We start from the raw sequence: 16,514 nt of genomic DNA, 5'->3' as shown, positions 1-16,514 counted from the left end.
AAAGCTAACTATTTCAGTTTTGTTTTTTTAATTACTTTTAACTTTTTTTCAGTTTGACCTTCAGGTATCTATGTCCACCATATCTCCATTACTGTTAGCCAACTCTTTAACCATTTAGCCTTTCCATTACTGTTAGCTATAGCTGTTTCTGTCTTCCATATATTACATTTAGCCAACAGTGTCAACAACTGCTCCGTTACTGTTGACCTTTTTAAGTCTTCATCCATTATGTGATTTCAGCTAACTATAATAATTGTTTTTCAGTTATATTTAGCTGTTTCCACTGGTCATCTATTTAGCTACTGTATACTATTTTTTTGTTGAATTACTCTAAGCTTGTTAGATCATTCGTCCATTCCATTACTTTTCACAGCTTTACCCATTTAGCCTTTCCATAGCCTCTGAAAGTTTCAACCATTCCTCCATCTCTTTAATCATTCTACTACAACTGTCTACCCTGTACTCTCAGCTGACTAGCTGGACAATCAATCCATTACCAAAGGCAAGCTATTTCCAAAATGTATCTCCATTACTTTCTGACAATTCAGTATTCAAAAGATTTGATCCATTATCTTTAAACTAGTTTAAAGTTTGAAACTAGTTTTAGAAATACAGTACATTTCAGCCTTTTATACATTACTCTTGGTTTTGTTCAAAGGTTGTTGACATTTTTGACTTGCTTGCTAACCTGTTTTCATGCACAAATGAAAACAGTTAAGCTGACTTATTTGACTTTCAATTATCCTCCTGGCAAGAACAGTACCCCAAATAGAACTGGGGATACTTGCGTCAAGTGATACTCTTTAGAGCATGTGCAATGAGCTCAAAGACGACAGTCCATGAAGTTTAGTGGGTAAATCAGTCAGCCTTTTTTCATTGGAAGGCCAATGGAACCACTATGGCCTGTTTATGTCAAGTTTTAGTAAGGACATGACCAGAAAAAAAGCTACAGCTATCATATCATGTTATGATGGACTTAAGACTCAGTGAATGCTTTGAAAATAAAAGAATAGTGTGAGATGTGTATATTCCTGCACACATGAGCTGCTAAATGGGTCAAGTATTATATTAATAGTAGAAAAATAGTAAAAATAGTAGAACTATTTTGGCAGATTACTGAACCATTAATCCTCACGTTTTTTTGCTTTACAATGTGTTCTAAAAAGAATTGATATTGATTGTTTTGCTACATTCTAAGAACTGCATTTCAACAAAATGTATTTACCCAACTGTACAAAACCTTGTAAAAGATAAGATAAAATATAAAAGAAAAATGTCACTCTTTGTTGTGCCCTAGTTAAACTTTCACTTTTTATCTCTCCTCTGTTCGTAGGCTTATCCACCATTCAGAGCGTAGCATAGTACCTCTGAACCACACTGGTCACTGTGGATCTTTTGTTCATTACTGAGTACAGATAAGACCTTTTTGCATGTTACCATTACATTGATAGATAGCACGTCTCTGAATATCCCATTCTCTGTCCTGTGCTTCATCAGCACAGCAGCAGTATTCAGTCTTCAATGAGAGTGAATCTCACTCATGGCCTTATTAAGCTTCCTCTGAAGCAGTAAAACTAGTATGCTTGCGTCATTGGAAGATCTTGCAAGGTCAAGATGTTTTTGTAAGGGAAAGTTATTTGGCAGGTAGCTACAGATTTAACATTTTGTGCCAAATGGAAGTCTTACAAATGTGGTTGCTTGCTTAGAAAATGTGTACTGGTTTTGAATTCCTAATAGTATTAAGTTGTAAAGGAATATGTTCAAATATTGACTGCAGCACACAACCCAAAAGGACATAATGATCCAGTGTCCTTTTGCCTCTTGATTTGATTGCACTGTCAATATAATAAACACATAACACAGAATATATTGAGCAGAAAGGTCAAACCATCAGTTAATTAAGATCTCATCAGAACAAGCCATGAGGCCTAGTTAAAACAGCCAAGAGCGTGATGCAGGGAACTGAACTCTTCATATATATTCATAAGTTTGTTACAGATTCACTTCAAAGAGAGACAAAGAACCTAAAAAAGGGTTTCATACAAGAGACCCAACACTTTTAATTTAACCAAGTCTTTCAATATTAAGGTCAAATTTCTTGGTTAGCTCAAAGCAATGGCCCTCATATCCATGCCCTCATGTAGAAGGAGGCATGTCTTTCAGTTACTCTACTTGCTTTGCATATCTTCTTTCGGACATTTATATCATAACTGCAAACATCTGTGTCTTTGTTTTACAGCCGTGGCAGTAGTAGCAGACACAGATGAACCATGAGCGTGCTGGAACCTTTAGTTTTGGCTTCTGTGATAGTTTGTTTTTTGCCTTTGATTTCAACATCGGTTGTTCAAGATTTTAATCACATAGAGAGATGTAAGGACTCCCTGTATATGGGGACCCCACCGAGGGGGATCATTGGCACCAGACTGAAGAAGATCTGCCAACGTTACGCGGACAGACCTCGATTCGTGACTCTGTACGACCCCCAGAAGAGGATTCCGGTTTACTCAGCTTACACCTTTAAGAAAACAGAGGGGGACAGACGTGTGGACTACCCTTGGATGTATGAACCACAGGTCAGAGGCATATTTTTGAGTGATTTTGAAGTTTGTTGTTCAAAATTGATTTAAAAAAAACTTAGCTAATGAAGGGGTTTTGAAATACAAACACTTCGAATTAACCATTGTTCACAAATGAAACTTTGTGGCAGATTTGTGGCAGATTGTTCAGTGCTTTTCTGTGTCTCCCCAGCTGGCTGAAATTGATGGTAATGGAAACATGCTGCCCTTCCCTACTGGTTACCTGCACATGAAGTTTGAGGACAGCCAGGCAGTCCTGGACGACTACTCTGATGTGGTTCTGTATGAGAGAGGCCACCTAAACCCAGACCAGCATCAGTCCACCCCACACGACCGAGCAGCCACCTACACCCTGACCAACGTTGTCCCAGAGATACGAGAGTTCAATATCGGGCCCTGGCGTGAGTACGAAGAGCGAATTCGGGTCCGTCTCAACAACTTCTGCCGCGGCACAGCCTTCATTGTCACCGGAGTGACCACCAGAGGCAACACGATCCGTCGTAACAACCAGGACCGCGTGGCCATCCCTGAAGATGTGTGGTCCGCTTACTGCTGCACCGACTATGACCGGAACTCACCACACGACGTTCGAATCCGCTTCCCGTCCCACGCAGCGCTGGGGAAAAACGCCAAAGAGGGCAACAGCGTTCATGAGATGCCAGTCCAGGAGCTTGAGATCTTCCTGAAAAATAACATGGATGTCGACCAGAACCTTCAGATCTTCTACGACAACTGTATCTCTCCCTCACCCCTTCCACTTTACCTCCAACATACCATCTGAAATTTAGAGAACACATTCTGTGTGCATCTTTTCTCATTACTTTGTGATTTAATAGATGATAGTAGAAATGTGTGCTATTGGTTAGAGTAACAATAATAAACAAAGCACTGTTCTAATTCTCTGTAATGCTAATTTCCTTTGCAACTCAAGACATTAATTCTAAGTTGTGATTTTACAAACTAGCTCTTTCAGCTCTTTCTTTGAGGGGGGATTTATTTCATTATTGCTCCTCTAACAAAAAATAAATGCATGACACATTTTACCACAGTCTTGTTTTTCCAGCAGGAGGGAAAGTTACACTGTAATGTAAGTGTGAGTTGATGCAAATAAGCTAAATAAAAAACATGTATTGGTCACTACTGGGATTGCATTCGAACTCGTTTGTACACCAAACATTTTTATATGTAAACTCATCACTTTCACATAGGAAGTGAACACTTTGACTAAATAGGATAACAAAACAACCAATTTGTCCATGTTTGTAGGATTTAACATACACATTCATGATTAAATGTACTTTTAATTATTGTAAAACATTAAGCTAAAGCTGTTGTAAGCTTGGAAATATCATCCTGTCTTCATGGTATTAAGCTTATGTGAGTGTGAATGTTCAGTGAGATATAAATTGGATTTGACTTTTATGGCCTGCTCCTAGGTTTCAGAGTCTTTTATCATATAGTGATATACTAGTCTTACAATAATTTGAATGTCAGAAAAAGACCCATGGACAGTCACATAGGTTTGTTTTAAAGTTCAACCTTCCTAAGTTACACCTCACCACTTCAGTTAAAATAAGATTTGGGAATAAATGCAACTTAAGTGTTCAAATATTACCCTAATTTTTTCATAATCTAAAAAGTAGTAGGAGGTTGCTATTCACCATTTTTTAAGAGAAACACTTATCGGACACATGAGAGGCCGGTTCATTTGAATCTGATGCAGTCATTTCAGGCCTTTCTATACATTATAGCTGTACACTGCCATCTAGTGATAAAGAGGAGTAATTTTTGTGACCACTGCCTGCAAGAAAACCAACAGTGAGTGATTATCTGAGAAGGTAATTGGATTGTGTCTTAACAAAAGATGCGTTGACACTACTTTTGCATCAGTCACCTAAACAATTATTGAACCTACTTATGATGAAGTTATGATAAAGATGGTTTAGCTTAATACAGATCTCATCAACTCTTAGAGTTATTAGACCCAGTGGCGTTTAATAACTTGTGTTTTATTAAAGCAATGATTCAAGCTGGTTATTAGGAACAAAGTATATGGATTTGTTATTCCAATCATAAAAAAAATGCTAAAACCTCAGAAAAGTTTACTCAATGCGGTCATTTGTTCAAGGTCAGATCTGGCTCCTCTCCCTCCTTTAGGGAATACTTGTATGCTAATTCATATCAACATCTTCCAATGCAGCCACAGACGGGGGTTTACATATTGAAATGATCTATCTTTATTGTTTGGCCTGAAGACTACTGGTGATATTTAGGATGCCAAACATGTTAGAGCTTGAAATATGACTTTGGGGGAGGTTAAAAGAGGTACAATGCAGTGTAAAAATGCTTATTCACTGGTGCTACTACAGAGAAATATGAAGCCCTATCCGTGGTAATAAAAGGTGTTCAGTTGTTTCCACATCAGGGTTTGAAAGAATGTACAGCCTACATTAGCACACTGCTTTATGCAGCATGGCCAGTGAATCATTCTGGTAATGTATATTTGCTTTAATATTGATTTGATGTGTACAACAGCTGAATAAATACAGATTAGAGGACGGTTCCCATCGTGAATCTGGTGCTGCAGCTTTAAGCTTTGAAATTCAAACCCTTTAGATAGCTATAAGACCACATAGAGTGAAAGCTGAAACTCAGTTCTCTCAAATCATGGGATCATAAACATAAAGGGAAAGCCTTCTGAAGTCTACACAAAACCTCAATGGTAACAAGCAAAAAACAAACAAATGAAAGACCAAATGCAATAAAGACCCCAGTGACTGGTGACAGGGCCATGGTGATAAATGATTGTTTTTATCCTTTGTCGTAGCCTTTTCTCTTTCAACAGAAACATCATTTCCTTCTATGAAAATTATACCAAATGAGGGGAAAAACACAAGCCACAATGACAACTACATACATGTCCCATAATTTTACTGGTTCTGGCTCACCATTTTAAACTGTTTAAAAAGAGGTGGTAGGCATTAACAACAACAACAACAACAACAACAACAACAACAACAACAACAACAGCAGCAGCAGCAGCAGCAGCAGCAGCAGCAGCAGCAGCATGATATCTCATCTCTACACCAAGCAGCAACCTCCCTTGAAATATGAGTCCAGTGCAGCAGTGCTAAAAACTGCAGTTCATCGAGGATCCGCTTGAGGCTGGCTCTGGAAGTACCGGAAACCACATACACACCAATTCAAAAAAGCCGATCTTTACAGCAGAAATAAACCTGTTTACAGCCTGGTACAAAAGACGAGTGTAGTCTGGATTGACTCTCAATCGGCACACACTGTAGGGGGAGTGAATTCTAACGCAGCAATTTTGAAGATATTGAGATTACGAGTCTTCCAATGAGAGGCTAAGCTGACTTGATTGACAGGCAGGAACACTGTAGCTGTTGGCTAGGAGGCTCAAGCCCGCCTCTTTGTGTCACAATCGCTCCACAGCAGCAATATGGCTGCCACCGACGAAACAGAAACAGTTGGGTGACGTCACGAATACTACATCCATATTTTATACAGTCTATGATCTCTACACATAGCCAACCAAGACATAAGTCAAGCTAACTAGCTCATTGGCTAACTAACTAATTAGCCACTGGATGGTGAAAAAAGCCGACTTAAGCCAACTTAAGCTTTTGCCTTAAGAGCTGGTATAGACCAAAACACCAAGATAAGTGTGAACAGCAAATTTGACTTAAACAGAAAGATAATCTGGCTCCCTACTTGCTGTAAGTGCAGACTGTGAGTGCAATTGTAGTAACTTACCAGTAAGCTAATTAAACTGTGGTATCCACTGTGAAGATTCCACTTGTTTAATAGTTTACTGTAAGGTCGTTGCCACCTTTTGTTTGGTAACAAGTTTTCATATTTTGACCATAGACTGATTTTGACTCGAGGGTGGAGCTGGAGAGAAGAGGTTAGGTAAAAAAAAAAAAGTGGAAATCAGATTCCTAAGAGTGACGCAGAGGACAATAATATGTAAAACAAGGAATTTTAACCACAAAAGGTGCATTTCGACCAAGAGTTCCAGGGTCTTTTAGCCCCCAGAACTACTTTATTCTGAACTAAAAGATTCATGTGCCCTCCCCTCAGGTCAGTGACATATGGAGAAAAGAAATTATATTAAATAATATTTTGAAATCTTAATAAAAAACTAAACTGTATGCATTCCCAGGAACTCCCTCTGTGTTTCAACAACTGTATAAACTCCACAAACACCTTTACGTTCAGCTGAAAGTCCCAGGACCTTTGAAAAGTACTACCCCCAAAGCAGGGGCTTTTCAGGGGGAGATTATCTACCCCTGAACTAAATTTAGACCCTGATTCCTCTGGTCAAAATGCACATAGTTCAGGGGTAAAGTCTCTAGTTCTGGGGTAAAGTTCCTGCAGTCGAAAAATGCCTAAACTGGAACAATAGTTTGCAAAATTAACAGAGGAAGACTAAATGATTGAGACTCATAAAGTAAAAATGAACAGAGTATTAATCAAGCCAGAGATTAAGTTGTTTCACATAAAAACATCTGTACAATCTGAGTTGTTTGGGCAATGATTGAAGTCATCCCAATTGGCTCCACTATTCACACATATAGGCCACTTCTTCATAAACAGTGTAGAGATACGGCATTCATAGTTGCTACAAGCTGTGTTCTTGCACGTCCTGTAATATGATCGTAGGTTTATTGTTCCTTCAAATGGCCTAAAAGTTTTAAGGTTAAATACTTAATGTCTTACAATGTGACAGAAACAGCAAAACATTTGTTTAAGAATGTCTTTTAATGTTTTTCCAGTTCAGATACACAACATACAGTGTGTAATAGCCTCTATTTGAAATAGAAATATTAACTTGAATTCTTCAACCCCTTCTGGTCATTATGCTCTCTCACAGTATCTTGAGCTTCAAGCAGGTTACTGAATCAGACTAAATGAAACAGACAAACAGGTGCAAGCCTTCACTTAACCATTCCAGTAATAAATGTTGTACTAAGAAGATATTTGGATCCTTGTATGCTTTTTCTTTTTCTGATTTTTTTTTTCTTACCTCCAGCCAACATCAAAAACTGTAGTGTAAACATGTAAACTTGGTGAGTGTGCTTCCGTTACCTGTTGGCTGTCCAAACCCTTGTTTCAAATAACAAACAAAATAAAAAATCTAAGTAATGCTGTTTCTAGAAGCGTGGGCAACTTAAACTTACATCATACAGCTGGGTCAATAATTTCTTTAACAGAATGTGCAGACAACATTGCAAAAAATAGCAAAACAACCACCATGATTAGAGTCTGAAATAAGACAAAAAGATTACAAAGGACTTTACTACCTCTTGTTTTAAGGGTTAATACTGTATGAGGATGCTTAAGACTACGTGAGACACTAACATTAAGCATCACAAGTATAAATCCTGGCTTTGTGGTGGCACATTTGAAACAACTGTCCTATCTCCTGTTTTTCTGCCTCATTTCTCTAAAACAACCGTATTATCCAGCCCTTCATCTGCAGTTGTTCTTTGGCTTTTTTAACCAATCACAGGACTCATTTTACTCAATAGTTGCCTTCATGGTTGATGAGATCACACCAAGTGTGGGCTTCGCGCTTATGACAGCCATATAATATGCAATTACACAATGTCTTTGTACCAAAATACAAAGGCTAACCTGAGCCGTAATAGTTCCTTTTTGTATTTTCCTAAACCTCGAACATGCTGTGATAGTTTTTTTTTAATTACTCTCGTAAGCTAACAGATGTATTCATGTGCAAATAACATGTTGGAATTTACTCTTGAGATCTAGGAAATAAAGTAGAATCAAATTTACCAATAAGTGCTAATAAATCATGTACGTCATCAAAACTTGCACCTGTTGTCACAAAGAAAAGATCCGGCCAATCACTCAAACCAAACGACAAACATAATATTTACAAATTCCAGTTTGTTCTCTTACACTTAAAAAATGTACAGTTTGTTTCATGTGTTGGTTTTTGTTGTTTATGTCCTTGCGGCACGCTCCAGTTTAGTGTGATGGATGGCAGTCTGGATCCAAAGTGTCGTTGTCCTAAGCAGACAGGATACAGAACGTTACAAGGAGGACTGACGAACCCACCCCCTTGTTTTTTGTGATGTATGGTGTATGAGTAATGTCTGTCGATAAAGATTTTTTTAAATCAGGTTTTAAGAATGCATCCTCTGTGCATTGACAGATCAGCAGACGAGATCTTACGTCGGCATTTGTCCAGTGTTGTCCTAATGTCACTGTTTGTTTTTTTTCCAGAATTGTCCAGAGTGTGACCCGTCTCTGTGTTCAGTTGTGCGAAGGATGTGAAACACGCGTACAAGGCTTTCTCACCATTTGACCGTCATAAATATATATCTTATCTTTACCCCTGCCCTGCAGCAAGGGGAGAATCATGAAACAACAAAAGAGCGGACGTAAAGAGAAACCGTCAGGCAGTCTTCAAACACTTGAAGCATGTGGTTAATGTCAGTCACAGACAAAAACCTTATTTAGACTATTCATGTAAAGTAGTAGCTTCTTTTTTTCTTTTGTAACTTAAAAAAGTGCTTTCTTCAGGTGGGATTGAGATACAGTGACTGCAGACTTGACAGTTGCAAAAGATAAAGAGAAACAGAGCAAAAAGGGGGCAGAAAGAAAAAAGTCTTTCATCAGTCTTTCTGGTAGTTTTTGCGGCACAGCCTCAGTGTTAGGAAATGAAAAAAATAAAGAGGAAATATTTACTCTCTTTGTTATAATCATAGTTTTACACAATAATTATCTCTTAATACTTTAATACCCTTTTTAAGTACCACAAAGTGCAGCTGATATTAAAACAGAAAATGATTTTTAAAATAAAATCAATGAAGAACAAGGCAAATCAACAAAATAAAAACACTTTCCTGTCCACACCCTTAGTAAAATAAAAAAACAACAACATGCAAATATCCCACACAGCAAAGTAGTTAAAAAAACGTTATATTCTTTTTTTAAATGAGGATATATTGAATCTGATTTCCTTTTAAAGAAGAGACCAGCCACAGTGCAACATTGAGTGTAACAAAAAAAAAGTGTGTGGATCAAACAGAAAGATGAAGGGGTTGGCACTTTTTATGATGGTATTTCCTTTTGTAAGATAGAGTCAGGATGGACCTCTCCAGGCGCTCCACTGGACGCCAATGAAAGAGGATCTTTATCACAGTACTTGGCACCAAGAATGCTGGTAAAAACGAGATATCAGAATATCTTTTTTTTTCATTCATATCCTTACAATTTATTAATAATACATCATTTACATTTGTGTTTTTTTTTTCTCGTATAAAAGACTCCAAAAGGAAAAGAGAGTCTAGAAGTGATTGCGAGAAAGAGGAGAGAAATGAAGATGGAAATGGATGATGTCAATGGATTAATAAAAAGAGCTACGAGGGAAGATGTGGAGAGAAAAAGCGAAAAGAGAGGAGTGGTTAAATGGGCTGAGAAGGAGTAACAGACAGAGAGATAATGAGCGAGAAACAAATAAAGTAATGGATGTGATTATGGCAGAGATGCAGCAAGTTCTAATGGGCAGCCTGGATTCCAGGTTGCATCCCACAGACTGAGAATGATTCAGGTATTTCCTGTAGCGCCCAACAATTGAAGCCCCAATCTGGAAATGACTTGAACGCAGCATTTGCTTGTAGACAGATTTCATAAACTTTTCATGGCATTTATGTCATGTCCGAACTGAAAAGGTGCATACATTTGAGGAAATAAAGTTTTAAAATCCTCAAAAACCTCATGCTCTAAAGTTGAATTGTTCCTCCTTGTACTTCTGGTGCTGTCGATACACTTCCCACCAAACAAAAGTCTCTAAAATCAGAACAAAGTGACAGCTGTTGGGACACAGTGCTCCACACAGGGTGCCAAGTTTCACTTCCAGATTGGGCCTTTAAAGCTGCAATTTGTAAGTTTCAAGAAATTACCGCTTTATGACAGACAGCTTGTTGGAGCATATGTTGCCTCATACAAAGCTGCTTGCTACTGTATTATATTTCCACTAAATGAATGAGAATGAATGTATGTAGCTATGTCAAACATAGTTTTACACTGACACATCAACACATGCGCAAAACAACCAAGCTACACAGAAGATAACTGACTGATTGTGATGAGCTGGTAAAGCTGCGATTGGCGCCTTGACTAAGCAAGAGAGTTGTAGCGAGGCAGAGCAGTATGTACCTTTAATGACAGACTTTTGGCAAAGGAGCTTTTTCAATTAACTCCCCCTCGATTTGTGGTTACATCTTTAGAGGTATTTCATTGCTTAAAATCTTACAAACTGCAGCTTTTTTGGAGGGCTGGATGAGAAGAGACAAAGGTATAGTGAAGAAGAAAAGGATGGTGAAGGTGGATGTAGTATGGAGCAGTTTGTGCGGTTGTGCCTCGTCCTATACACGGGTGGTGGAGTGTTGGTGTGGCAGGGCATTGTTGCTGTGGCTGGGGACGGGTGTAGTGGACGGGGCCGGGACAGGGGGGTAAGTGTTGAAGGGATGGAGGGGCTGCATGCCGCTGATGGTGCTGGGGATCATGGTGATGGTGTTGGCTGTCATCAGTGGCACATCCTCAGGAGCCCTCCGTAGGGCCAGCGTGTAGTCAGGTGGGCACACGGGCGGCCGGAGGGGCTCCAGGTCACCGTGGAGGGCGCGGGATGGGAGAGGTGTACCGTGCTCTAGCTCCACTCTCTGCTGCTTCATCTGCAGCGACATGAGCTCCTCCTCCTGACTCAGTGCCAGGTCGTTGTGCGGTGGGGCCCCGACCACTCCCATGCCCACGCCCATACCCATGGTGGTACCACGCTGCGGAGACAGTCGGCGATGGCGTCTCTGCATGAGTTCATGACGTTTATCCCGTTTGTAGTACAGCGCGGCAAAGGCCAGCACATTCAGGAAAAGGAGGGAAGCGCCCACAGCCACAGTAACGCTAAGCTCGGTGGAGTAATCCCTTGTCTCGGATGGGAAGGGGGAGATGCGGGGTCTCTCTGAGCTGTCAGGGTCTGGATCTGGTGGTAGAGGTGGCGCGGGTGTGGAGTGGCTGCCAGGGCGTTGAGGAGCTTTCCAGGGGTTGTTTCCTCTGGGAGGCAGTCGGGTTGTGATGGAGCTGATGAATTCCTTGTGGAGGCTGTGCAGATGAGGCACCAGCTCCAGCCAGAAGGCCACCTTGTTGGCGCGGTAGTTGTCTCTGACCCGAGGCTTTAGGCCGATGTGTAAGTATTGCTTGTCTTTGGAGCTGAACTTGGTCCAGATGACCTCCTCGAAGCGGTTTGGCTTGGTGTGGATGAATGTGGTGTCCTGAGGAACTGGTAGGTTTGGATCCCTATAGGACAAAAAATTAAAAGTATTTTTTATTGCTAATAAATATTCAGCTTTCAGTAACACCAAATCACACGAGCTGATGTGCTGTTTGATATTTAGACACCATGTGTAGAAATGTGTTTTGAGAACTGTTACTGAATGGCACTGGGTTGAAATTGATTTCTAAAATAAATTGAGAAGAAAATATGCAGAATACTGACATGGTGGCTGATATACTGAATACTTTATTTTATATTTTTTTGCGCATTTTTGAATTTATTAATATAGGACTGCTGAAGAAAGAAAGGAAATGTGGGAAGAAGAGTGTGGGGAAATGCATGCAGCGAATGGTCTTGGCTGGGAGTCAAACCAGCAATCGTTGCAACGAGGACTAAAGCGTCTGTACATGGGGCGCACGCTTAAACTACTAGGCCAATGGCGCCCCTGATCTATTGAATTTTTGACCTACAGTAGAATTATAATATTTTGTTCCCAAGTAAATTGCACCAACAAGGCAGTGTCAGTACTCACTGGCTGCTTCACATGCAACTTGATTAACAAGTTATTATATTTAACACATATTAATTTAGTCAATGGTTTATTAATAATTAATTTAACATATTATTATATTAAATATATTATTATATTCAACTTATTAATATATATTGTCAATTCTTCAATTCTATTGGGCCACTACCTGCACTGTTCTTTTACATACGCTGCAGTACTAAGAGTATTGAAAACAAGTTTTTTTAAACAACATTAACGCCATTTATTATAAAATTCTGTGATATCTGTGATATCTGACTAAGCTATGGGTCAGGCTCTAGTGTTGTTTGTCTCTGTGCCACACAGTTCCAACTAGCATCCTGCACAATGGCAGAAAATATGAGAAAGAGTCAATTTTGCAACATTATCAACATCAACATTAAACCATGAACAGTTTGATAATGCAGCCAGCTAAAAGATTGTAGTGATAATGAAGAAACTTTAAGAGGAGGGTTCCTTATTCAAACTTTAGAGTATCGGATAATAACATGCTTACATTGGTTATAACACATTTTAAAGGCTAATATCTTTTTTAAAGGTAATGAAAGCTAAAACGGACAAAGAACTAAGGGTGCTGTCACACCTGTACCTTGTTTTCTTTGTTCCGATTCAGATGAAAAAATGACCGTTGGTGCATTTTTCCCTTGAGTAATTTTGTGTTCAAACTGCATTATTGTAAAGCAGGCCAAAGCACACAGAGTCATTATGTCACAGCCTCCTTTTCCACTGCGTAGTTAAACAAATGCCATGCATAGGCATACCGGTTGCACTGAACGCTGACTAGTTAACCGAAAAACAAGTTATGTTGTGGGCTGACTTGGAGCAGTGAGTGGGTCAACGCCTCATCGACTTTGGGCAGATGAGCATATTGTCATATGATGGACATAACTCATGAAACTACTGAAGTTAAGTCCTGTGATGTTGCTATGCCTAACTCTTGGATAGAGACAATGAGTAACTTAATCCTGTCCGGATTATGCTATTAGTCAAGCAGCTGTTTGTTGCATTTGATTGGAAGCGAGCCAAGACCACCTCTTCTAAGTGATCTCGGCTCACTTGTTTTGTTCTGCATCCGAGAATGATTGCTGTATTCCCACATGTACAAATGATCTGAGCTGAGGAGGCAAACGATCCTTGTTTCAGAACAACTCCTCCAAACCATTGAGGTGTGAAAGCACCCTAAATAAAACAGTTTTACCCGTGGTAAAACTTCCAGTGGTGCTTTTGGCGCACCAAGCAGAATTGGAGCTAACTTTGAATCAGCTTGTTTGTCTCTGTCTCAGTGTTTGATGAATAATCTTTGCTGGTTAGATTACATAGTTAAAAACAGGTAATTGGTAAAGAGTAATGGTGATGTGTGGCTTTGAGAGATTTTTAATGCTCAGCTGAAAGCTGAAACTGGACTGGATGTTGAACAATCAGCTTTGTTGAAAAATGTGTTTATTGTGGCTAGTGGCAACATTTTTTTTATCATGATGCCTTACCAAAATAATTTATCCCCAACCAAAATCTCGAGACCGACAAATTGTTCAAAACCTCAGCAGATTTTCTCATCTTTGAAACAATCCTCCAATCATCTCTAAAACTAGTTCAATCTTCTATCTTTGCAGACTGTCACTCTGCCTATTACTGAGAAAAATTGGCCAAATTTTCACTTCACAAGTGGGCTAATGGGACAGTAACTGCCAATTTAAGAACTTTTCCAAAATGTTATCTGTTATAGATTCTTCAAACTCTGTGTAGCTCCATATTTAATGAGTATTTAAGAAGTATAAGAATAATATTTAACTTCAAGTCAAATGTGCCACATTTTCTATCACACTCACCCTGTCTTTGCAAAGTTGGTCCAGTACGTCATGACCACAGCGCTGAGCATCACGTCATTCTTGGAGAAGTTACAGGGAAACATGTCAGTGGCTCCCATCATGGGGATCCCAAACACATAGGGGATCTCATCTCCATGGGCAGCGTCCGCCCACTCAGGCCTCGCCTCGGTCTGACAGTGATGGTGGAAGGTGTAGAAGAAGACAGGTGACTGGAACTCAGCATGCAGCTTGGCAGTGGCGACAGCAGGGGCCACCCACTGATGGTCTGTGAACAGAGCCAGGAGGGTCTTCCTACGCATGTCACTGTTGTCCCTGTCAGCCCAGTCAGTGTACATGAACTTTATAGTCTCCCTCAGGATGTCTTTACCTTGGAAAAACAGAAATTCACATAAGTATGTATGCAGTGTTACAGTGAATGTCTTTTTTGCAACTGAACACTATGCTGGCTCTTGCAAATGCTCTTAATTCAGAGCACCTGACTTTTGAAAATAAATACAGCATTTCTTTGAGTTATATTTACTTGAACTTTTTGGACATTTAAAGCTACGGTGAGGAACTTTTTGGCATCCCATGTGAACAAAGCAGCAAGTATTATCTCTTTGCTGGCAGTGTTTTCTGACAAAAAAATTGTCTTGCTGCTTTCTTTTCACAGTCAAACATCAAAGACAGTAAATCTATGCCATGAAAATCTTGAATAAAACATCTCTTGTCAAGAAGACTTAATCATTTGCATGTAATAAGTTATATTTGGCTGTGTGATTCTGTTATGTGAGCTCCCTGCCCTTTCATGCGCCTATGTGGAACACCAAAGCTAAGGCAGGGAGACCACACCTCCCTTCTCTTTCATGTGCATACATATAAATCCAAAGCAGGGGGAGCAACAGCAAAAAGACCCTCCGGGGTGCAGAACAGATCGGGCATGAGGAGGAGCTGGGGTGTAGGTGGGCTGCAAAGCCGTTTGCAAGAGAAGACAGGCTAAAGCAGTTTAAATAGAACACCCGTTTTGCCAATTTACCAATTGGATGCCGGGATGTAATCAGCTGAGATGTCAGCTGATAGGGGCTGTTGTTAAGAGCAGCTGAGGTTCTGTGGGCTGAGCTTGACTTTGTGGCTTGTCTGAACTAACGCTTTGCTCAATTTTTGGCAGGATGCTGTAAGCGCCTCGACTGACTCCTGACTCCTGCCCTGCAGTAGCATTCACAGACCTTGAAAATAGAAACAGTAAAACTTCTAGCTGATGGTCATGCCTTTGTAGGTAATACAGAGGCTGAAATGGTAATTTCAGCCTGCTTCATAAACAGCAGAAAACTCCTCACAGGACCTTTAAGGAATGAAGTCTCAAGACTACCAGCTTCTTTAACACGTAACTGTCTTATTTTTTCATATAAACTGCTTCCTATTTAATTATCCATCCTAATTGCAATGTTTAAGGGCTTTTTTTACATGACTCTAATTTTTTTTTTCTTAATTCCCCTTGTCTACCTATACAATTTATAATAGACTCAAACTCAAATATGTTTTAACTGTTATCACCTGTTTTGCTGTTACATAAATCTATGTATGTTTGTTATTGTTTTGTTTTTGTACTACAAACACTCGGTTGTTATTGTAGAATCACTTGTTATTTCTTATCTTCCGTTGTCATTGGCTGTCATTGCAGATGAGATTTGCCTCATAACGATCTCTCAAGTGTAAACAAATGTTGCATTCACAAATAAACATAAGTTTGATATTCTTGTTTATTTATTTTTTCTTACTGCGGCTACTTAAGCTAGACTGCGCTAATGGAGTCAAAGGTGGAATGGTAAACAGAATGTAATATGTTTCTGTATGTTGTGTTGTAAGAGCAAATAAAGTATTGAAGTCAATGTGATGGTTACTGTTAATATTTGCTCTGCTGTAGTTGCAAAAATTTTGACGACAATTTACTTCTTAAATCAGTAGAGGCTTATAACATGTGGAAAGTAAAGTGTTTAGGTTTCAAACTTAGGTTTCATATTGAGGTAAAAGGGGTAGGATCTGACCATCAGGGTATCCATACAGATTGTCCACAAAATTGGAGATTGTATAGTCAAACGATGCTGCAGATATGCCATCTTCCCCTTCACTGTCATCCACAAACTTCAGGCCCTCTCCTTGGTTGACACCAAGCAGGATGTCGTAGTTCAGGAACTCCCCCTGCAGTCGTGACAAACACACACAGCATAACGTGACAGCACACAAAATATTCACACACCAGATGA

The 16,514-nt window shown here is 39.5% G+C and overlaps 2 protein-coding genes across 7 annotated transcripts in view; one reads left to right on the top strand and one right to left on the bottom strand.

Annotated features, from left to right (window-relative positions):
• The first annotated feature begins 1,987 nt into the window (after window positions 1-1,987).
• Window positions 1,988-3,717, top strand: LOC117812597 (endonuclease domain-containing 1 protein). The gene is made up of 2 exons (XM_034683481.1): window positions 1,988-2,573; window positions 2,749-3,717. The coding sequence occupies exons 1-2, from the start codon at window positions 2,271-2,273 to the stop codon at window positions 3,355-3,357; spliced, it is 912 nt and encodes a 303-aa protein (XP_034539372.1). The 5' UTR covers window positions 1,988-2,270; the 3' UTR covers window positions 3,358-3,717.
• Window positions 3,718-7,339: 3,622 nt separating this feature from the next.
• Window positions 7,340-16,514, bottom strand: part of nlgn2b (neuroligin 2b) — a 203,547-nt gene continuing 194,372 nt past the window's right edge. For 4 of the 6 annotated variants that reach the window (XM_034684217.1, XM_034684219.1, XM_034684222.1 and 1 more), the window contains 3 exons: window positions 16,296-16,449; window positions 14,272-14,638; window positions 7,347-11,918 (listed from right to left, as the gene is read on the bottom strand). In XM_034684217.1, the coding sequence (XP_034540108.1) occupies window positions 10,994-11,918; window positions 14,272-14,638; window positions 16,296-16,449 (1,446 nt within the window). In that variant the 3' untranslated portion in view covers window positions 7,347-10,993. Of the gene's footprint in view, window positions 11,919-14,271; window positions 14,639-16,295; window positions 16,450-16,514 lie in introns of all 6 variants that reach the window. The other 2 variants (XM_034684218.1, XM_034684220.1) reach the window with 2 other exon arrangements.

Source organism: Notolabrus celidotus, chromosome 5, assembly GCF_009762535.1.
Source record: "Notolabrus celidotus isolate fNotCel1 chromosome 5, fNotCel1.pri, whole genome shotgun sequence".
Lineage (NCBI taxonomy): Eukaryota > Metazoa > Chordata > Actinopteri > Labriformes > Labridae > Notolabrus > Notolabrus celidotus.
This window is presented reverse-complemented; position numbering and strand designations above follow the sequence as displayed.

Excerpts from the sequence above, each read along its gene's own strand:
- LOC117812597 (XM_034683481.1), top strand. The coding sequence starts at position 2,271 with ATGAGCGTGCTGGAACCTTTAGTTTTGGCTTCTGTGATAGTTTGTTTT. Across the intron at positions 2,574-2,748 it reads CTTGGATGTATGAACCACAG|CTGGCTGAAATTGATGGTAA; the intron begins GTCAGAGGCATA and ends GTGTCTCCCCAG.